Source organism: Barbus barbus, assembly GCF_936440315.1.
Source record: "Barbus barbus genome assembly, chromosome: 25".
In the NCBI taxonomy this organism is placed as follows: Eukaryota; Metazoa; Chordata; class Actinopteri; order Cypriniformes; family Cyprinidae; genus Barbus; species Barbus barbus.
In genome coordinates, this window is record NC_136753.1 from 7,110,676 (window position 1) to 7,134,632 (window position 23,957).

A 23,957-nucleotide genomic window follows, 5' to 3' on the forward strand; every position below is an offset into this window, starting at 1 on the left:
ATAGTATGGAAAAGACTAAATGGAAAAATGACAAAATTTTCATTTTGGGATGAACTATGCCTTTAAGGTTGCCCAAGCTAGATAAGACCTTCAGGAACACTTGATAGTTACAAACAGGTAAGTTGTTGCAACTGAACTCTGCAGAAAGGTAGATTTCCAGAAAAAGGACTAGGCACTCCTACTGGAGATCTACCGTATTTCTATGCACTTTCTGGAAACTGGCAATGCAAAAATGGCAATGCGCTACAACTACTGTGAACACCTTAGCAACTTCATCCTTGCCTTAACACTCTCCAACAACACCAAACTGAACTACTCTTATTTGTGTCAGACAAAATGTCATCACTGATTACCTTGGGTCGCAGAAGAAGTCAGTGCTCTCACCATCCGCCCTCCATACAAGCCATTCCCTAAAGGAGGGGTGGCAGAACATGCGTGTTCTGTCTCGACGGCCAATCAGAAAGCAGGAAAGAGCGTCCATGCGCTGTTGGAAGTCCTCCCACTCCAATTCTCCTCTCATGGACCCGGCGTTTAGTGCCCGGAAGAGCTGTTCATCTGTCAGAGGGTGCAAAGATGCCAGAGCCACATTTAGCAGTGGCAATACTTGTTCAAATGCTGAGGCCGATGGGAATTTCATGTTGCACTGCAGCAGGTAGAGCTCAGACAGAGACACAGGTATAACCTTATAGCTGGAGCTTTTAATGACCAGGTGACCCTTCTCAAACAGGTCGAGGGTTAATTTTAAATAAAGATATGAGCCTTGGCTGCGGGCGACCAGGTGGGCGCTGAGTTTAGAGATGTTTGCCGGGTCGGCTTTGCCATTGATGGCAATGTTGCTGAGGATATCAGGGCTGTGGTCTATACGGTGCTGGATGTAGGAGGTGAGGTCAGAGGTTATATCCTTGTTGTCATGGAAATCATCCATAGAGATGATTGGAAAGGGAAGGACACTGGTGACTTCCTGTAATGATCAACAAAAAAGCCAATGCAAAGAGTTATAAAAATAATATACACCAAGTTTTTGAAAAGGTACTCTTTGTATTTATGTTGAAAAAACTGCAAAAAAAAAAACACTTAAAATCAAGCACAGCATTAGTTTTGGCAGGTCACGGTAGTCGAGCTCGCATCAGCTGACTCTCAGCTGATCCCCATCTACCTATAGGAATTATTATCGCTGCTCTCCCTGCTCTCTTCCATGCTAGGCTGCGTGGATGCGCAGGGAGTTCTTGCCCAGAACAGAACCATACCGCCAATCCAAGCTATATGCTAATTGTCAATCATCTTTGACGATAGCGGTCCTGACAGAACTATACACTACTGATTTTTCAATTTTGAAAGAAGTCTCTTATACTTAAATTCTGCGTTTATCATATCAAAAATGAACAGTAATAACAGTAATATTGCAATTTAAATCAACTGTTTTCTATTTGAATATATTAAAGTGTCATTTATTACTGTGATGGCAAAGCTGTTTTTCAGCAGTCATTTCGCCAGTCTTCAGGGTCACATGATTATTCAGAAATCATTCTAATATGCTGATATGGAGCTCAAGAAACATTTCTTAATATTATCAATATTAAAAAACGTTTTTGCTGCAGCGCGGTTTCCACAAAAATATTAAGCAGCAAAAACAGGAATACATTTCATTTTAAAATGTATAAAATTAGAAAATGGTTCTTCTAAACTATAATAATATTTCACAATATTACTGTTCATTGTATTTTTGATCAAATAAATACAGCCTTTGTGAGCTTCTTTCAAAAACATTTAGAAAATCTCAATTATTCCAAACTTTTGATCGGTACTGTATATTTCAAGGTTTTGTCTTAAATATAAACATCACAAATTGTTAATTTAAGTTTTTGGGGAGTCACACCACATGATATTTTACAATCTGAACTAACCCTCCCATGTGATAAAAAGGTCAAATTAACTGATGTGTCTAAAAAGGCTTGACACACAGGCATGGGGGTCTGCAGGGGTCCTCCCTATGACACCATGTTGCTTGCACCACATGACTTTGATCAATAAAATATAAAACAACAAAACTACACAAAATTGCCATTTTTTTAAAATACCTGCATAATTCAGATACTGGTAATACAGCTCCCTGCAGCAATGGAAAGACATGCAATTAAATATGAAAAAAGGCTAGGATTTTAAGGGATAAAACTTCACTGGCTGTTCTGCACCACAGCATAAGAGTAACGACCACCAGCCTTCCCAAAGAACTCCTATTTCTTAAATAATTATAGTTCCTTTCAGATCACAGTTTTGTGCTGTAACCACTGACAACAGGCTGCCCTTGATGACTGCAAGAGGGAAAATTAATGAATACTACAAGGACCACAAAAGTCTGTACATTTTTATCTTACTGCACATCCTCATCATCATCTGTATTCGAATCACGACAAATGTTTTCCAATCAAAACAACTGCAGGATTAATGTTGTAGAATAAACACCGGGAGCCTGGTTGTGTGGGCTGTCTGGCACTTTTAGGTCACTGCTCCGAGAAGTAGTGAGTGAGAGAGAAAGAGACAGTGTACGTGTGTGAAAAGTGTATAGGGACACGCGTAGCATCTGCGGTGTTGCATCACAGCCCTTATCCCCTCTTATATAAGCTTGGTTCCTGCAGGCCGGAGTCCAGCTCCAGCTCAGACATGGATTACACACACCCACCCTACAACACCAATCACTGACCAGCATCCAAAACTCACCACCGCAACCATTCTGAAAGCTCAAATCGCAAAAGGCACATCAGGACAATGAGCATTTTAAACTTTCTCAGAGGTCTTACCTCGTATTAAAACAAGAAAAAAAAAAAAGTCTAGTCAAATTAAGGGTGCTGTGTATGCAAAAGAAAAAGAAAAACACTTACCACTAGGTTGACCCTGACAGTCACAATCAGTTTAAGCCAAATAGGAAATTTAGAGATGATTTTGGTGATGAAAGACGCAATGGTGTCTCCATAGTCTGGTTTGTGGAACTCTGCTTCATTAAGACCATCCACTAGGATGATGTAATCTTCTTCTGGAATCTTCCGCTCTGCAAAACACAACAGAAACACCATGGTTAGACGAACTAGAAGTCAAATGCGGGCCCTGAGTTTGTTAAGAGTTGGGCATTACGTGGGTGTGCTCAGGTTTTTCTTTTGTAAAGTTAACAGGAACAATGTGTACTGCTGAATTTGTGTACTAGGTGAATTTAGAACGCCCAGCACAATAAAACCCTGCATGCTGCTTTCTTTCACCATATGTTGAGTAGGAAAAAGTGCCTGCAGTCTGTAGTGAAACTCTCACTCTCATAGTTTTTGAGTACTTGCCATTTGACAAATAGCTACACCCTTCACAATACAATTTGTTGAACGAATAATTCACATAACAATTTAAAATATTTCATATTTGGAGCTCCGCAGCACCACATCCACATTCATTGTATAGAGTAAATTAAACTTCCTACCACATCTGCTTTAGAGTTCCACAGAAGGAAGTAAATCAGGTTTGGAACAGCATAAGGGTGAATAAATGATGGCACAATATTAATTTTGGGGTGAATTATTCCTTTGAAGTCGCAAACGTAATTACTTCCATAGTGTGGTGCTTTTTGATGTGAAATAAGACCTTTAACAAGAAAAATAAATGTAGGGCAGGACCTGATTTTATTGATCAACAATTGACTGGATCATTCAAAACCAGAATAAAGGAAAACCTGAATGCAATTCGGCATTCAATTCAGAGGATTGAAATACAGCCAATAAATTTTGAGAAGCTTTTTTTACTGGAACATGGATGCTGAAGGTCAAGGTTACTATTGAATGCATCTTCACATATACTAAAGTAACATTTCTTTTTCAAATCTATCATTATTTGTTAATATTGCCAGAATACAAATGCTGAATTAATAGTAATGCTGCATTAGCTACAACAGTAGCTTAAAACCTAATTAGCTGTTTGGCTATAAATTAATATTAAAATCAACTAACAGCCAGCGCAGCCTACTTTGACAACAGCCACGAAATCACATTTAGATGAAAGATTACATTAACTCCTTTTTGGAAGAAAACACCCCACACCTGACATTGAGTTTATCACAGTGAAAAATGTACCTGCTTATCTTGTATCTCTAAAGTTTTTCTCTAATTTTCACACATGGAATATTCACCACAATAAGCTACCAAATCAAAAAGTTGACAAAAATAAGCACGTGAAAGATGTAGTTTCACGAGACACAGAGACTCGTCTTGTATGATCTGCACTAAGAAATAAGAAAGCAACAGCTAAATAATCCCACTGGCATAAAGACAAAATGTATTAGTTTTAATACAAAATCATGCAAAATTAAAGTATTATGATCAGAAATATTTGCACCCTGGTTTTCAAGTACATAGGAATTAGAGTAATGTTGATTCTACCCAAAGTTATTAATATAAAGGCTGTTTTCTCGATTGTCTCTCTAATCTGATGTTACAAACCAGGAACACTGATTTTCTATCAAGAGTTCAGAGTGACAGTTCTATGTCTTCATTTCCATACTCAAAATTTGCTCTAGCCTCATTCTCTAAAATTCCTGTTAAGTCCTTCATCTGTCGTTCCTTGTGATCCAAGCCGTTTCTGAGGACCATCTGTTCACATCCGTACTGGGCCAAACTAAATGAGGCAAGAGCGCTCTTCTCCCCCCATTACCCCGGAGTAAACATATTTAGTTTTTATGTGATGGTGTGATTAATGACAGTAGCATGTGATGCGTCTCACCTTTGCGTAGAAGTGTTAAGGGCTCTAGGACTCCCTTACGGAAGGCAGCGGCAGGGTCCTGGACGCAGGAGCGTAAGCTGAGCAGGCTCTGCAGGTGTGTCTCTCGGAGCAAGAGCTCTCGATAAGCATTGAGGCGAGGAGCTCTGCACAGTAAAGCGGACACACTGTGCACAAACTCTGGGACCAGGCACGTGTATGTGTTATCAGCTTGACAATAGTGATAGGCCACCACCTACAACAGAAGAAACGGGGGTGAGGGAGGTAGAAAACATATAGGAAAACACTGAAAGTGGGAGATTTGAACAGGTCGAAAATAAAAAGAAAAGAGTTGTTCAAAGGGATTGTTCACCTCCAAAAATGTCATTTCTGTCATTATTTACTACTCTTTGGATTCTCTGGAACCCTAAAAGCGAATTAAATGGAGAAAAAATATCCTGACAGCTCTGGGCTGTGTTTCCTAAAAGAATCGTAAACCTAAGTAGACACAACTGACAACAATGGCCTTTATGCTCTACTTTTGCTTGCAATGCTTTGGGAAACACAGCATGGATTGGTGTGGTCAAGGCTCCAAGGTGACAAAAAAAAAAAAAAGTACCATAAAAATGGTCTGTATGACTTGTATTATGAAGTCATATGACGGCTTTGATGAGGAACAGACTGAAATTGACATTCACTGAAAATCTAGACATTTTTATGGCGCATTCATGAGGGAAGTAGAAATGGCTGTTTTATGGATGAATCACTCTTTTGAATCAAACTTTATTTATTTGTGGATCCATTTAACACCATTAATCTGAATGATTTCTTAATGAATCTGAATGATCCAGTTCAGTTCAGTTCACTCAGTGACTCGATGATTCAATTGCAGCAGAGGGGAAGATTATCAGTGAACAGCAAATTAAAATTTCAGGCTGTTTTCACATTACTAATTTAACTTGGAAGACTTGGAATATGAAAAAGTCATATGGATGATTTTATAATTAATAATCCCTCTTCCTATCCCTCTTTCCTCACCAAGATTAAATAAACATCATTAATGCGTCAATGTGGGCAGTCAAGTGTTGAAATCGTTATCTTTGCAGAAGGTACAAGAGTCTATTTTGGAGCTCAGTTTAAATGCTGTTGCACTGGGGAGGAGGTTGTAGGTTCTAAACGTTACTGCACTGTAGGTTTACAAAGCACATGGAGCTCTTTTATCTCAAAAGATCAAGGAAAATCTGATTTCTCATGATAAAACCCCTTTAAGGTTTGTTTGAATATCACGAGTCCCAAATCGTTCTGAAATCCAAGCTTCTGAACAGAAGTGAGAATGAAATCGTGGCCTGAAACAACTTTCTACTGACAGATGGCTGATTAAAAAGACGTGACTAGAAGACTCAACAGAAGGTTCAGGTCCAGATGTAAACGTGAAACACGCACACGCACTGGCACAGAGAGCAAAGTGTTGAATATGCATGTGGCATGCAGTTTGCCTCTGTCACGGAATGACACATCTAAAACATCGCACAAAACATCATGTGTATTTATAAATAAACATGAGAGCTGCTCGGTGGAATCTCTTTATTTTGCTGTCAACAATTTTGAAGAGCTTCCATTTTTAAAATCACCCAATCAAAAAAATGTCATAAAAAAAAAAAGAAAAAAAAAAAAAGTCTATTGTCTGGAAGTGGGCGTTATTAAAGTTCATGCGTTTTGGATGCGTGTCACGAAGCCCATTGAAATAAACAATAATTATAGACGTAATATAATTAGAGCATTATTCACATAATTAACGGAAGCAATTAATTAAAGTGCAGATCAAATCTAACCAGTGCCCATTCTAATCTGCTTCAGAGAAAGAAATCTCTTATTACTTGACTATCAACCGTTATTTACCCAAACAAATAAATAATACATAGCACACTCACAAAAGTTTCAAGATTTTTTCTGAAGGTTTTGGAAAGTCTCTTATGCTCACCAAAGCTGCATGTTTATTGTTTTTATTAAAAATGTTTTATTAATAAAAAATACATTTAAATTTTTTAATTTAAATAAAAAATAAATAAATAAAAAAACAATAAAAATTACAAAATTTAATTTATTATTACAACTTAAAATATGTTTTTCTATTTTAATATATTATATATTAATAGAATTTATTCCTTATTCCAAAGTTGAATGTTCTGCAGCCATTACTCCAGTCTTCAGTGTCACATGATCCTTCAAAATTCATCATATGATGTTGATTTGGTGTAAAATGTTGAAAACAGTTGTTACTTAATATTTTTGTCAAAATAATCCTACATTTTCTTCAGGATTCTTTGATAAATAGAAAAGAACACCACTTATTTGATATATAAACCTTTCATAACATTATGTATGTCTTTACTGTCACTTTTGATCACTTTAAGGCATCATTTTTCAATAAAATAACTAATATATATACACATCTTACTGACTTGGAACAGTAGCATTGTAGCAAGTCATTTAACTTCAGTAATGGCATTAAGGGAAGATAAAAAATAAGAAAATTGCTGTGAAAAATGTAAATATCACAAACTACAAATATTCCTAGATGTAGATGATATCAGATTTCTTATAGGAAGGTTAAAGTTTGTCAGAAAAAAAAACACTGCAATTTGCTCTCTGTATTATTCATAGAGGTTGTATGAGAAATATACACTTTGATACGGACAAGTATGTCTGTGAAACACAGACTTACCTGACCTCCTCAGTGAAAACTAATCTTGTCCGAATGGGCATAAAGTGTGTACCTTGCTAGCCAGGCGTTTGACTGCCCCCTCTCTGTGCCGGTGTGTGTCTGGGGTCGGGGGGCAGCTGTTGCTGTGAAGGGGACTCTGTGAGGGGGGGTTCAGCTGACTGGTTTGATGAGCATCAGCCCCTCGATCTACAACACATACACACACAATTCCTCTATTACTTTACATAAATTCAATGAATATAGGTATTGCAGCAGGTCTGAAAATCTGAGATACTAACACATATCAGTCGAAGTTTACATATTCAACAAAAGGAGTCTATGTGATTCACATATTCAAATTTTGACTTTTGAGTTTCAATTTTTTCATATAGTTTTGCAATGACATGTGGGTGAATAAATACAAAATGTTAAACTATTCCTAAAGGGACATCTTACTCTGGGGTGTAGCTTCAGGGCTGTTGGAAGCAATCTGTCTCATTCGTCCACCATGACAGCTGAGAGCCACCAGCCGTGAGATCACTGCCGTCTTTCCGAAACCGACGTTACCTATGATGACAGCCCCTCTACCCTCATCGGCATCTCCTCCCCCCGTAAGTACCTCCTCCAGCCGCTGAAACAGCCAATCACGACCCATAAACACTGCATCCATAGAAACGCTGGGCACCTCAAACAGCAGGGGTTTGAGCATGATGTCCACTGGTTTGTAGGGCGTGAGACGGGCTGCAGGATTCAAACAACAGAGGTTTTCAAAGGGATAGTTCATCAAAAATTAAAATTACCTCATGATTTATGCCTGGAGCTGTGTGGAGTACTTTTTATGATGGATTTATGCATTTCATTTTGCTTCAAAATCTTTACCACTATTGGCTGCCATTATAAAGCTTGGAAGAGCCAGAACATTTTTTAATATAACTCTGATTGTATTTGTCTGAAAGAAGAAAGTCTTACACCTACAGTAGGATGACTTGAGGGCGAGTAAATCATGGGGTAACTCACACAGGCAAATCAATGCAGGGCATATTTTAAAAGAAATGAGAATGAGTCATATGGCCTTGAATTGCTTGAATTGAAAACATAAAATGAAGCCCAAGCACCCTATTTCTTTTCTTTATAAATGTCCCTTTACATATGAGATTAGATGCTGCTTCTTAGGGTAAATGTATTAATAAAAGTAAATGTAGTGTGTGCATTTAATTTGGCAAGTTGTAGACGTTAGTCAGCACCTTTAGTTTCTTGACTGCGACCCCCTGTATGAGCTCCATGCCACTGTAAGCGCATGGAGGAGCGCTGGGGAGCGTTCCTCTGTTCATCCAGATACCGCAGCTCCTCCAGTTTAGTACCGCTTGTGGCTGCAGGGAGAGAGACAGAATGAGAGAAAGAGTCATTTAGGGTTGTGTTTGGCTCACAGACAGCGGAGAGATTACATGCCACCTCTGTGAAGAACAAACACAATCTGCTGCTGTGTGTGGAGGAACACGTGTACCCAACACCCCCACCCACCCCAATTCATTCACACACACACACACACGCAACGTTTAAAGATGGAAAAACACACAAAATAAGTATACGGAGGAGAGTGAGGAAAGCTGTTCTACTTATTACTTCCTCTAGGCAAGGAAAAAAATTAAAATTCATAGTCTTGAATATGTTTCAGGATTTCTGGTATACACTGCATTAATAAGAAAGCATCCATTACATAAAAACATGACTTAATATACTTGTCCAATGACAACCAGCAAGGAAAAGGTTTAATATTCAGAATATATGGATTCAGAAAATCAATTTTCAACATTTTTGGAGAAAATCTTTTGACTTGTACTCCCTGTCACTAGGGCAGTACCATAATAGGTACTAATATATAGATTATGAGTACTAACACCTCTAAAATACCAATATGCACCCTTTAGGGTGTACCTTTTAAAAGGTTACCACCCAAGTTACCACTTTTTTTTCTGAGAGTGTATTACCCAATCATAATTCTTCCATTCCATCAATGGCTCATTTCATTCATCTTTTTCATTGCCCACCACACTACACCCCGCCCATTCCACTCATCCCTGTACAATCTTCCATCCTGTCCCATAATCTAATCTGCTTGAAATCCATAATCTCTGCAGAGGGGCATAAACACAGGGATGATGATTGTCATTTGTCACGTTGTATTCGTTTGTGAAGGGACTCAAATGTGAAATCATGATCCAGCCCTTTGAAGCTGCACAGATATAAATACATTAGCTTCCTTTTTCACCGCTCTGTTGGACAAAGATCACCACAGACAGGCACTTGGCGAGACATTTTGCTTTGTTGGAGTCATTCTGTATATCTGACAGCAATTTCCCTATTTAGCTTTACAGCAAGAGGAAATCAAAGCCACTCGCTTTTTCCACAAGCCACAGGAGGAGAGGCAGCCAGGCGATATAGTGCACTGAGCTTTTCACTTCCAGGACATGCTACTGTGTTTAGGAAACAAGAAACAAACACACACACACACACACACACACACACACAGAGACAACCAGCTGCAAAACTTTATACTAGCTAGCTTGAAGACGCAAGTAGCCATTCAAAAATTTGAGTTCAGTAAGGATTTTTCTTCAAAGAAATTAACACTTTTCTTCAGCAAGAATGCATTAAACTGACCAAAAGTTACAGTAAAAATGTTTACACCGTCACAAAATTTTTTTTCCAAAAAATGCTGTTCATTGATCTATGTATTCATCAAAGAATCCTGAAAAAAATGGGTGCCACTTTATAATAACGTTGTATTAATTAACGTTAGTTAATGCATGATGACATAATGAACAACGCATCTGTTCAGTATTACCTAATCTTTGTTAATGTTAACTTATCCATATACTAATGTGTTAGTTAATGCATTAGTTATCATGAACTAAAAATGAACAAAGCCACTGCACAGGATTACTACATTTTTTGTGAATATTAACTTACACATATACTAATGCATTTCTTCACATTAACAGCTTAATTAGTTAATGTTGGTTAATGTATAAGTTAACATGAACTAATAATGAACCATGCCTTTAAATAGCTTTATTTAATGTTTTGTAATGCTAATTGATTCTACACATATATACATAAGTTTATGTAGCAGCTAACACAAAAAGGATGAACAATACTAACTCACCATTTGGGGACTGATTTTGGGTTATTGGTGAACTTAAATCTAAAGTGAAACAATGCATTAACTAACATATTAGCATATGCTTAAATTAACGTTAACAAAGATTAAGTAATGATGAAAAGATGTGTTGTTCATTGTTAATGTTAACAAATACAACCTTATTGTAAAGTGTTACCAGCTAGGTTACACTTTATTTTAAGGTGTCCTTGTGACAGTGTAGTTATACATTTAAGTACCGAGTAATATTAATTAACTACATGTATTTATTACATGGTTAGGGTTAGGCTTAGGGTTACTTGCATGTAATTATGCATAATTTCTTTTATTATAATTAGTAAGTATATGTAACGTGTAACAAGGACACCGTAAAATAAAGTATTACTGAAAACTGTTATTTTAAATTGTAATTTTCGCAATATTACTGCTTTCACTTTATGAAAATAGAAATTTGACTTTAAGAGTGTTTCTGAGTAATTCATTACAAAGAGACTACTAAGAGTCATTCGTTTATGAATCCAGCAAAGAAAAAGCAGCAGAAAGAATACTTTTCTGTACACAGCATTTTTATCTAATCACATTCAATTCAGATCGCAAGCTCGCATCTTGGGTGAAATTGTGCCACGATTCAGCAGGGGTGGAATGATGAAGAATGGTGCAAAAAACACTAAGGTACTAGACTCCTCATTCAAATTCTATAATTCAATGATAAATAGTATAGCATGTGATGATTCATTGCTCACCTGCCACAGAATTTGGCCGTGGCATAACCAAAGAAGTGCTGTGGTATGTGATTGGTCCATCCACAGGTGATGTCACGACGTGTGCTGCCCCTCCTGTGATGCCTGTCCTCACCTGGGCTTCACCAGACACCGCCGGCTCCTCTGGGGTGATGGGAGTGCAGGGTGGATGAGTGCTACGCCCGCTCTCGCCCCTTACACCCGCACCGCCATCTTTCGCCCACTCCAGACTAGAGCCACAGCGCTCTTCATTCTCACTGGAACTGGTGACTGTTGCTGCAGGATGGAGAGAAAGAGACAGATGAAGGTGAATGAGGTATGGGGGGAGGGGCCAGATATTAATGGAAAGGACACAAGAGGAGAGAACGCCACAGAAGGTCAAGCCAGAACATCACAGAAAAGTAAACAGGAATTAACCATCAAAGATGGTCAACAAACAATGATCTTAGAGTGTAAAGACATAAAATAGAACTCGTTCAGGTAATTGCTGTCAGACATTTTGCTTTAATGCAGCTGTCTTTGACCTTTCTTTGCTGCAACCAAATAGAAAAACACTATTTTGGGCTTTAGAAAAACCTACTGATGTCCTACTTCAAGAAACCTGAAATAAAGACACAACGCTGTCCCAGTTTAGTAGAGCGTATCTCAGACTCATGAACATTAACAGCACAGGCCAACAAAAACACTTCAAGAAAGTTAACAAACAATAAACAGCTTTGATAAGTCTGCCTCAGGAAGTCTAGCGCTCGCTTCCTCTCTTCCTCATGGTCCTGGTGCTGTTTTTTGGTGGTGCGGAAAAGTTAGTCATGCATAAACCTCTGTCAGCATCTCCAAATGTGCTATAACATGTTGCCAAAATGGGGGCGTGAAACTGACCCTTTATAAAAGTAGTAAATAACTCTGATATTTACTGTTAATAAACAGAATTAACTCCTCAAGTACTCTATGCACTAAACGATGTAAACAAACCAATCATGAATCAGCAGTTTTATTGAGTCATTTAGATTGGAGATGAACATTTACTGAACTTGTTGACAATTGGCAATGAAAACATACCAAACAATAAGATTTGAGGTTATGGAGTTGCTGCAACTATATATATACCGTATATATAAAAGCATTTGGTAACGTTAATGCATACAAAGTTGTTTTGCCAGCTAAAGGAAACTCCGTGCAAAATTGAAAATTCTCTTACCATTTATTAATGCTAATGCCATCCCAAATGTATACACTTTTGTTTTGTCCAATGAACACAAAGAGTTTTTAGAAAAAAACTGTATGGATTACGGTCATGTTCACTTTTTTAGAGTGGTTTTTTAAGTGTCAACTTTGGAGTTCTTGTGCACTTCCATTATAAGGACTAAGGATTGATTAGTTTTCAAAAAAAAAAAAAAAAGTTTTGTTTGCGTTTATAAAGTCATATATATCTGGAATGGCATGAGGATGAGCAAATGATGAAAGAATTTTCATTTTTTGGTGAAGTATCCCTTTAATCACCAGGTTTAAAACATTGGAAACTGAAGTGTACTGCTGTCTTTGCACTCAAAAAAACCTGAAAACTACTCTAGATAAAATATTTGGAGCTCACAAACCTTTTGAATAAATCATAAGGCATGATTTGCGAGCTGTTTGCAAAAAATATTCCACAAACAAGCGCACTTTTGAAACAAATACCTTTTTTATTAAACAAAACATAGTTCTGTCAAAGACGAAAAATACAACACTTCATGGACTTTATCTTCCCTTTTATACCAGCATTCTTCCTGCTGAACTTAGATGGTTAAATTCTACCAAACAAAAAACACAAATGACTTGAATTTAGTTAGTTAAATGTCATTTCTGTAATTTCAGCAATAAAAATGAAAAATTAAACAATGTATTGAACATTTTCTCTTGTGCTTCTGACAGCTGGATGGCAGACCAGCTTTTAATTGAGCCAGACAGATATGCTTTCACGCTTGGCTTGAATAGACCATTCATCAGAGAGTTGTTTCTCCTTTTGTTTTGTGTTCAATCTGAAAGAGCCTTAACTCTGAAATTATCGACAAAAAGTCTGTATGGAGCCTATGTGCTATTAGCAATTGTTTTAATATCATGGAAAAATGGTAGCAAATAAAAGGAACTAATAAAATTGACTGAGATAAAGAAGGACTTTGCAAGGAGGTAGATGTCACCTATGATCCCGCTGTCCTTGCTCTCCAGGGTGGAGCTGGGTGTGGTGATGATGGTGGAGGTGGCAGTGGAGCAGGTGCTGGAGCAGATGACAGGAGCCCTGCTGTTGGAGGAGGTCTCAGGTAAGGTGGAACAGGGGCTCTCAGCGCTGGGAGACGCCGTACTACTGGTCAGAGTGGAGCAGGGACTCACGCCTTGACTGGACACTATACACTACAGAGTGTGAGAGAGAGAGAGAGAGAGAGAGAGAGAGAGAGAGAAAGGAATGAAGCAAAAGAAGCAAACAGAAGAAATAAATAAACATTGCATGAAGGAAAAAAAGAGACAGGGGAGGAAAAGCAAAAATGGAGCGAAGAGATAAAGTGATAGATGGAAACTGTTAAACTCAGCTCTTATGTCCATACAAGGGCAAGGCCAAAAATACTCCAAGCCCTCCAGTCTGCTTTTGTTCCAATATAAGCAACCAATAAGATGCTTTTAGAACCAGATTCAACCTTGCAATGGTGACAGTAACCAACACACAGACAAATTTACATCTGCATTTTACCAGTGTTTACACTGGCAATACTTTAGTTAGGGATAAAGAGTGAATCTGAAAATCTGATAAAACAAGCCAACAAGTAAATATGAAAAGATAAGAACAAAAACAACTGTTGGATTAAAGGTTTTGAGACCTGAATTTTTCTTAATGCTGGTCTTTTTGTTAAAAAAGACATCTGTGATGACAACCTTCCACAACTGAATCAAGTCAAAATGGAAAAAAAAAAAAAAAAAAAATAATCACATTACAGAAATACAATATGGTGCAAACAGTTTCATGTTGATTTTAAAACACTGGTTCTCAACCTGTTTGACCCAAAGACCCCTCATTCCCCAACACAATATACAAATTCAATATGAGCCAAGATATTTTTGGTATTTCTGCTGTAATTGTGACAAAGCTGCAAGCTAGTAGTAATTATATATTAAATAATAAACCACGATTAATTTTGTGACTCCAGAAGTTTCAAGAACTGTATGTTCTTCAATAAAAGCATTAGCTATTACATCTAATATTTTTGTTTTAGCTCTTTAATTCAGTTATGCAGTTAATTTTTTTATTAATGTATTAATTTAAATACTTTGACATCATCCATTGGCCCTTGGAAGTTTGCTGAGGGCCAGCCCCAGTTGAGAACTAAAGCTTTGTTTAAAAGAGATGAATGCAGATTAGCCCAAAGAACTAGCATAATGTTGGTGTGTGAGAAATTATGGATAACCTACCTGCTGCATATATGAAAGAAGTGCTTACAGAGCATAAACCAACATACTTAAGATTTCTTTTTTAAGATTATAATACTGTACAGAGTACATCAAATCCTAGATACTACTCTGTCCTCTCCTCTTACCTCTCTACGCACTCTATATAGGTCAGGGAGAGTGATGGTGTGCGTGTGTGTGTGTGTGTGTGTGAGAGAGAGGAATCAGTGTACCGGAGCCCTGGTCCCCAGAGAACTGTTGCCTGCCAGCCGCTCACCAATGAAAGATTCTCATCTCTCCACACACACACAAACACACAGAGTAAATCAGAGCTCAAGCTTTCAGGTAGAGCTTCATGCACCTGTTCAATAATTTCCTCAGTGCTGCAATAGCGCTAGATGAGCGTGTGTAAGAGGGACACTGTTGCTCCACCCGCATCATTCGTTTTCCCGCGGAGAAACTGCATTACTCACCGGCAGCAACATCTCCAGGGTGCTTCTCCACATCGAGGTGGTTTCTACCCTTATAAAGCGGCTATGCAGAAACACGCAGAAACCAGCATTCATACTTAATGTGTTGCATTTGAAAAGCCAGAAGGGAAAGTCAGAAACTGGCCAATCAGCAGCTTCTCATTTGTGATAATACACGACTGATGAAGCATGTTTGTGGATGAATTTAGCAACTAGTAGCTTTGTGGGCAGCAATCCATAAAAACACTACGTAAGCCTCTTAAGAGCGACTTAGTTCCCAGATAAATGCCTCAAAACCTCTGTATGATGTATCTATTTTATGATGATGTGGAAAAACCAAATGCAAGTATCTTTGAACATTAGAAACAAATAGAAAAAGTCACTGAATGAAAATCAGAGCCAGAGTTTAGTAATCAGGACCTAGTATACTACAGCTATACACTGACACAACAAAGCACAAATCTAAGTTGCCACACACAAGTAAATAAATACATAAATGAATAAACTTTAAATAAATAAATAATTTTAAATAAAGCCTTTTATCTGGGAATCACTTACAGCGTCAACATGAACTCTATTTCCATGTCACCTGTACTCAAATGCTTGTCAGCTAAAGCAAAACATGTCATCTAGTGGACTTTTGAAAGCTTTCGTGAAAATTACAGATTGTACGTGCATTATGGGTGTTGAAGTTTGCCTACCTTTTTGACAATCCGTTTTCTCTAGTCATGTCGCACCAATTTATTAAAAAAACTGCTTCTACTGCAAAGATTTATTAAAAGCCAACCTCTCCAGCAGTGAAGAGTGCAAACAACCTTTTTAAAAGTGGAATCTAAAGCCGAGCTCCTCCAGTAGTGTGTCTGGAGTGTAAGTGTGATTCTGAGGGCAGAACAGCTCCAGCAGTGTAATCGATCTTTCTGATAAATGACCTCTGGTATCTAAGGCTGATTGGGTGTAACCTGACTGAAGAGAAAATTCAGAAGCCGTTTCCTGTTTCTAAGGATGTTATTGTCCTAATCTGGCAATCATCAGTGACATGATGCAGCAGGCAGGTTGTTTGTGTATCAGATTGCATGTCTGTCGGAGTTTGGGTGTTTAGACCTGTAGGGTTCATGCTTACCTGTTTCTCCTCCATGTTTGTTTGTGATGAGGTGGGGATGGCGTCTCCCAGCAGGAAGCCCAACCGTGTCATGAGCTCCTGGATAGCCGGGGAGGAGCCAGACTCAGCCGGCGAGAGCAGCTCTGCACACACACACACAAAGGTTACAGGAGGATGCACACAAAAAGCTCACACCCAAAAGCAACATGCCTACAGGTACCCAAACACACAAAGGATGCATTCACATTGACAATACATCTACCACATTTATATTCAAACCCTACATTCAGTCTAATTACATATTCAACGCTATTCCTCCAGGACGTATGGCAAATCTGTCCCAACTCACCAAGATCCAAAGGACTTCCTGTGATCTCCTTTCCTCTCCTCTTGCTGCCTTTCACAGTCTCCTCTGCTCTCTCGCAATCTGCGTCCCTCCCTCCCTCTCTCACTCTCTCTCTCTCTCTCTCAACTGTTCTCTCTCTTTCAGTCTCAATCCCTCCCGCTCTCCCCCCCTCCTTTCAGTTGCCCTGTATCTCTCACTCTGGAGTACAACACACGGTCTTTAAAGTGCCCCCCACAGCTTCAAAAAGCCTAGGTTTGTGATGCGGTTATGACAACCACGTTTTCATCCATTCAGAGGCTGTGTGTGTGTGTGTGTGTGTGTGTGTGAGACAGAGAGGACAGGGTGTGAATGTGAATGAGCAGAGATCGTGCTCACTGCAATCACTGGGCTAGTACAACTGACTAGACACGCACACACACACACACACACATTCATTCATTCTCTTCCCTTCTCACGGGCACCGACACCATCCCACAATTCTGCATTGCCAGACATAAAAAGAAACATTAATTTTACGTTAATGTAACGTTGGATACTGACATTTTAGGAATTTAATTCAGAGATGTTCATTGAGTTGAGTTGAAAATCAGTTAGATTTGGAAAAGAGACCAATTGGCCAAACATTAAAGACATCATGAAATCAAACATTAAAGACATCATGAAATCAAAATTACTAATTTAATAAATCTCTGCACATGATTCATCAGTGCATGTTATTCTAATGAATAGAAAGGTTGCGGAAAATATTAACCAATAATATTATAGACTGACAGATTTCTGGCAGAATATTGTTTCACTCAGAAATACTTGACATTAAGAACATTAAATACAATGTGAATGTCAATAAAATTAAAATCTGTACGGTTCACTGAATCAACTGTTAAAAGCATATGTAAACCAACCAAAAAAAACGTTATATATATTTAAAATTAGCGATGCACCGATACCACTTTTTCCAGTACTCGTCCGATACCGATACTTTTATTTTTGGTACTTGCCGATACAGAGTACCGATACTGATATTTTCATTGCATTTGTACATTTTAAAATATCGGGTACAGAAACCAAAAGAGTATGTATAATGTTAATTGGTTAACTTCATTTATCAAATAAATACAGTCAAATCAAAATTTATTCAAACACCTTTAAAATTTCTCACATCATCACGGTTTATTCGCTATAGTTTAGAAAATGGTAATAAAATATGACAAGAACTCAGAGTAAAACTCTGTCTGAACAAATTCAGATTGATAATGTCAGATAACTTTGATAGAACGGTACATAATGGATTACAATCAACCAAAAATGACAGACAGCTGTTAGTATGACAATATTTACACAACTAGCAATACTCTGTCGGGCCACCCTTAGCCTTAATGACAGCCTGTAATCTCCTGAGCATGCTGTAAACCAGGTTCATGCAAACCTGAAGTTCAGTTTTTTTCCCAGACTCGGTCTGAATAATTTTTTTGTCCCAAATTTGTATCAGTTTTACTGGTAGTCCACTGTATGAAGAATGTTTGGTTATAATATGTCACAGTTTACTTTATTTTGATTTGACTGTATAATATCTTTGGTTATTTTCACACTTAATTATGCCCATTAAAATGTATTTTACAAGTTTTTGTTACTTTCACTGTAAATTTTTTTGCTCTATGGTACATCATCTTTAATTTAATAGCATTAGAGCTGCTCCATTGCAGCGGCTCAGAACTGTAATTACGCATTTTGCTGTAATAATGCAGGGAACCACTGGTTATAAATCTCCTAACTGAAAGAAATAAAAGTTGCTTTTTTTCATCTGAAACGTGCTGCAATTTACAGGTGCTGGTCATAAAATTAGAAAATCATGAAAAAGTTAATTTATTTCAGTAATACCATTCAAAAAGTGAAACTTGTATATTAGATTCATTCATTACACACAGACTGATATATTTCAAATGTTTATTTCCTTTAATTTTGATGATTATAACTGACAACAAATTAAAGTCCCAAATTCAGTATCTCAGAATATCAAAATTAAGACCAATGCAAAAAAAAATATTTTTAGAAATGTTGGCCAACTGAAAAGTATGAACATGAAAAGTATGAGCATGTACAGCACTCAATATTTAGTTGGAGCTCCTTTGGCCTGGATTACTGCAGCAATACGGCGTGGCATGGAGTCGATCAGTCTGTGGCACTGCTCAGGTGTTATGAGAGCCCATGTTGCTCTGATAGTGGCCTTCAGCTCTTCTGAATTGTTGGGTCTGGCGTATTGCATCTTCCTCTTCACAATACCCCATACGTTTTGTATGGGGTTAAGGTCAGGCATGTTTGTTGGCTAATCAAGAACAGGGATACCATGGTCCTTAAACCAGGTACTGGTAGCTTTGGCAGTGTGTGCAGGTGCCAAGTCCTGTTGGAAAATGAAATCTGCATCTCCATAAAGTTGGTCAGCAGCAGGAAGCATGAAGTGCTCTAAAACTTCCTGGTAGACGGCTGCGTTGACCTTGGACCTCAGAAAACACAATGGACCAACACCAGCAGATGACATGGCACCCCAAACCATCAATGACTGTCGAAACTTTACACTGGACCTCAAGCAACGTGGATTATGTGCCTCTCCTCTCTTCCTCCAGACTTGGACTTTGATTTCCAAAGGAAATGCAAAATTTACTTTCATCAGAGAACATAACTTTGGACCACTCAGCAGCAGTCCAGTCCTTTTTGTCTTTAGCCCAGGCAAGACGCTTCTGACGCTCTCTTGTTCAAGACTGGCTTGACACAAGGAATGTGACAGCTGAATCCCATGTCTTGCATACGTCTGTGCGTGGTGGTTCTTGAAGCACTGACTCCAGCTGCAGTCCACTCTTTGTGAATCTCCCCCACATTTTTGAATGGGTTTTGTTTCACAATCCTCTCCAGGGTGCGGTTATCCTTATTGCTTGTACACTTTTTTCTACCACATCTTGTCCTTCCCTTCACCTCTCTATTAATATGCTTTGAACAGCCAGCCTCTTTAGCAATGACCTTTTGTGTCTTGCCCTCCTTGAGTAAGGTGTCAATGGTCGTCTTTTGGACAACTGTCAAGTCAGCAGTCTTCCCCATTATTGTGTAGCCTACAGAACTAGACTGAGAGACCATTTAAAGACTTTTGCATGTGTTTTGAGTTAATTAGTTGATTAGAGTGTGGCACCAGGTGTCTTCAATATTGAACATTTTCACAATATTCAAATTTTCTGAGATACTGAATTTGGGACTTTCATTAGTTGTCAGTTATAATCATCAAAATTAAAGGAAATAAACATTTGAAATATATCAGTCTGTGTGTTATGAATGAATCTAATATACAAGTTTCACTTTTTGAATGCTATTACTGAAATCAACTTTTTCATGATATTCTAATTTTATGACCAGCACATGTATATTCCAAAGCCACTCATATAATGCATAATCAATCATGAAGCAAGCAAAACGCGCAATGTGCGCACGTATTTGTACTGGTGCAGAATGAGAGGGACAAATACAGAACATAGCGCATAGGCTGTTAGTTTCACTTTCGCCAGAATGTCGTGTATGCTTAAGGTTGAAAATAAATTATTTTATAGCGAATACCCCTATAAATTGTCTTATATTTATGATTTAGTTTTAAGCCAAATGATGCGTGTGCCAAGTGAGCGAACATCAATAAAGATCACACAACAGAAGTGCACTCACTCTCTCTCGCTCTCTCTCTCCCTCCCTCCCTACCGTTAAGTAACTCGTGTATTGTTTTACTTACTTGTTTTTGACATATCCGACTGAACTACAAACTATCCAGTGATGTCGGTGAGAAAGGGATATTCACTCGACGAGCTCGCGCATCTGCGCAGCCGCGCACTCAATCCATTCGGCGTGCTTTGCTTAGCCCATCAGCTCGCGCACATCAGCTATACAGGCGTCAATACTGAATGTTTAACATTAATTTCATTGCATGCATATACTTCGTAGACATCCTTAATCTCTAATAACTCCATTCTGCTGTCTGTTGTTCTGTTGTCTGTATTTCTTTGTCTGAATATGGCACTTATCACATGCTGTGTGGTATCGGCGTTTGGTATCGGGGCATTTTAATGAGTATCCAGTATCGGTGCATCCCTATTTAAAATGCATCAGTTCAAATCTATTAACATATTTACTGACATACTGCTTGAGACTTACCAATATAAAAATGATAAATTAAACTTTATTTGGAGTACTACTTGGGCACAATGCACATGTCTTTATATTAAGCCTAAAATGTATTTTAATGTCTAGTGATGAGGATTGTATGATCTTTGAATAATATCAGTCTTTAAACACAACACATTTAAAGTGTACTAAAGTATACTTGCAATAGTTCCCTTCGAGCATATTCAAATACACTTCATTATATCTTTCGTTAAACTTCTGCACTACTTCTTTACACTTTAGTCTGGGACTAGGCTTAAGCCTTATCTGTGAAACCGGGAATGTATACCAGTTTAGTATACTGAAAGTACAAATGCAGGGTATTTTTTTTATTAAGTACATAAATATGTAAATGTACTTGTAGCATACTTAACATAAAATAAATGCATTTCAAATACATTTTAGTATATTTATTTTTCACTAGGGAACACGCACATATACACATGCTCATGGCAAAGTTAAATTTTCAGCAGCCATCACTCCAGTCTTCAGTCTCGTGATCCTTCAGAAATCACTCTAATACACTGATTTGCTGGCTCAAGAAACATTTCATATTATTATTAATATTAAAAACAGCTTTAATGTGGCAGCTAAAGTTTCATGACTTTCATCACTGGTAGCACATTACTTTACACTTGTAAGTAACCACCTAGCAACTGCAAAGAACCCACTTTTAAGTCTCATTCATATGCTGTTCTCTTTGTAATTTTCGTCAACCATTTTGTTGTCCACTATAGGTTAAAATCTGATCTCTTAGAGTAATAGTGTAATATCACCACTCTCCACTGCATGCAACACCATCTGAGGTATAATTCATGTCTGTAGTGCAATTTATGTGCAATAAGTTGTCAACGTTCAATACTTAGAGGTAAGGGTTTTGCAAGGCAATACAAGCTACAGTAGTGATGGTTGCCTTAGCAAGAATCACTAACTAGATCAGTTTTTTTTTGTTGACATATTTCCTACCGAAACAAGAAGTTATGGTAGGACATTTCAAAGGGCTAGAAGACGTTCCTGAATGAATCAGCCATTGAATAAATAATGAGTTTAATAAATAACTAACTGACTCACTAGATACAGTCATTCAGTTTTAAAAAATAATTTCAGTATTCAAAATATTATTTTTAAAACATTAATCTCATCGAATCATTGATGCAATTGCAGTGTAGATACATCTAAATGCTGCTTTAAATACAGTCTGAGACCCCTCTGCGGTGCAAAAATGGATTTTGTGGATTAGGGGTCGACCGATGTGTTTTTCAGGGCCGATGCCGATACCGATTATTACAGACCAAGTAGACCGATAACCGATATATTGAACCGATATATATGTCTGGTGTAAAAATTAAAATGAATGTCAAAATTAAGAATAAAAGTGCGGTGGTGATGGCGCAGTGGATAAGACACATGCCTTTGGTGTGAGAGACCCGGGTTCGAATCCACTGTGAGACACCAATGTGTCCCTGAGCAAGACACTTAACCCCCTAGTTGCTCCAGAGGCGTGCGACCTCTGACATATATAGCAATTGTAAGTCGCTTTGGATAAAAGCGTCAGCTAAATGAATAAATGTAAATTATTATTATTAAAAAATGTATTTATGTCCTCATTTAGTGACATGGCAGATGCGGAAAACACCGCGAGCGTCGCGCACTTCAGTGTGTGTGTGTGTGTGTGTGTGTGTGTGTGTCAAAAGCGCGCGTCTGTGCCTTTCACATATACAGAGACATGCCGAACATGCAGAATTCATATTTAAATAGTCTTTTAGCAGCTTAATGTTTACAGATAGTCCATATCATGAGTCGATTTAAGTGTACTGACCTACTTTCGATTAATTCATCCAAACTTTGACTAATTCCGTGACTCCGCGTTATACAGTAAATTCCATATGACTGGATTCCGCGATTCCCCCTGCGTTTCCCCCATCTCGTAAATCATAAATAGATAATATTGAGGTTTTTACAACTTCAGTGTAGTGGATTGTAATTTATTGCAACTTGAGCAATGTCTGCTGCTGCCTTTGAGAGATAACTGATGCGTGATGAAGCAGCACCAGTTAGCAAGCGCTTTCGGTGTGAGAGCGCCTTTAGTCTTCCACGTTGATTGGTCGGACTCCTGACTCTCAACAAATCAGATGCGCGGTGGGCGGAGACTGCTGTAGGCCACAGAGTGGTGAGTTCCAACAGGCTGCAGCAGAGCCAAATAGCGCGTTTCATAATTAAATAATTTTATCGGCACATCGGTTTTGAAAATGACCGATGCCGATTATCATAAAAATGCTTAATATCGGTGCCAATAATCGGCCAGGTCGATAATCGGTCGACCCCTATTGTGGATACTGAATTCATTTGATTGGCAACAGCCTATAACTTTATTCAAATTTAATTGATTGATTAAAATGTAAGAATTTGACAATAATAAGAATATCACACACGCATAATACTAACACGTACATAAAAGAAATGCCACAAAACTCTAATTGATTCCAATTAGCCAATTGATACCAAGACACAAAGGCACAATTAAAAATATGTGGTCAGTTATGTTTACACAATTACGAAATGTAAATGAGCAGGGCAGTCGTGTGTAGCATCCCTGGGGTGGTGTGTGTGTGTGGGGGGGGGATGACAGGGCAACAGGCCACAGTTCATTAGCATACTGCACTCCGTCAGCAACACCCTGTCCTGCTCCCTCCCTCCCTTGTTAACATCTCCTGCCATCAATCCAGCTTTACACAAATCACTTCACGATTGATTGACTCTGCTGGTCAGGTAGTGCTGTTTTTGCTTTCGACTGATGGTAGATTTCACAGACAAACCTCAGGCAGAATCCATATTTAATACAATGTTCATAAAAAATTCATTAACATTCAATGAAATGCGCCATTTGCACATTTGTCCTCCGGGTCTACATTCGAAGGCATATAAAAGCATGTTAATCTAGATAAATGTTCCCTAATTAAACTATTTATTCTGCTTTTCTTCACATACAGTACAGACATTAGGACAGTGAAATGAGGGTGGATTGTTTCTAAGCACGTTTACGGTGGTCCACAATTCTGCAGCCAGCTTCTCTCAGCTGGTCTCCAGTTGATCTATGTTTGCCAAAGG

At 38.1% G+C, this 23,957-nt stretch overlaps 1 protein-coding gene and 1 long non-coding RNA gene across 2 annotated transcripts in view; one reads left to right on the forward strand and one right to left on the reverse strand.

Annotated features, from left to right (window-relative positions):
• The window catches only part of LOC306845060, a 428,848-nt gene that overhangs the window by 99,671 nt on the left and 305,220 nt on the right, over window positions 1-23,957 (forward strand). The window lies entirely within an intron of this gene.
• The window catches only part of LOC306845057 (protein TANC1-like), a gene marked incomplete at its 5' end in the record, with an annotated part of 74,571 nt that overhangs the window by 18,307 nt on the left and 32,307 nt on the right, over window positions 1-23,957 (reverse strand). The window contains 9 exons of the mRNA XM_079377611.1: window positions 354-961; window positions 2,880-3,046; window positions 4,753-4,984; window positions 7,506-7,639; window positions 7,889-8,173; window positions 8,677-8,802; window positions 11,336-11,608; window positions 13,507-13,717; window positions 16,334-16,455. Coding sequence (XP_079233737.1) covers window positions 354-961; window positions 2,880-3,046; window positions 4,753-4,984; window positions 7,506-7,639; window positions 7,889-8,173; window positions 8,677-8,802; window positions 11,336-11,608; window positions 13,507-13,717; window positions 16,334-16,455 — 2,158 coding nt within the window. The remainder of the gene's footprint in view (window positions 1-353; window positions 962-2,879; window positions 3,047-4,752; window positions 4,985-7,505; window positions 7,640-7,888; window positions 8,174-8,676; window positions 8,803-11,335; window positions 11,609-13,506; window positions 13,718-16,333; window positions 16,456-23,957) is intronic.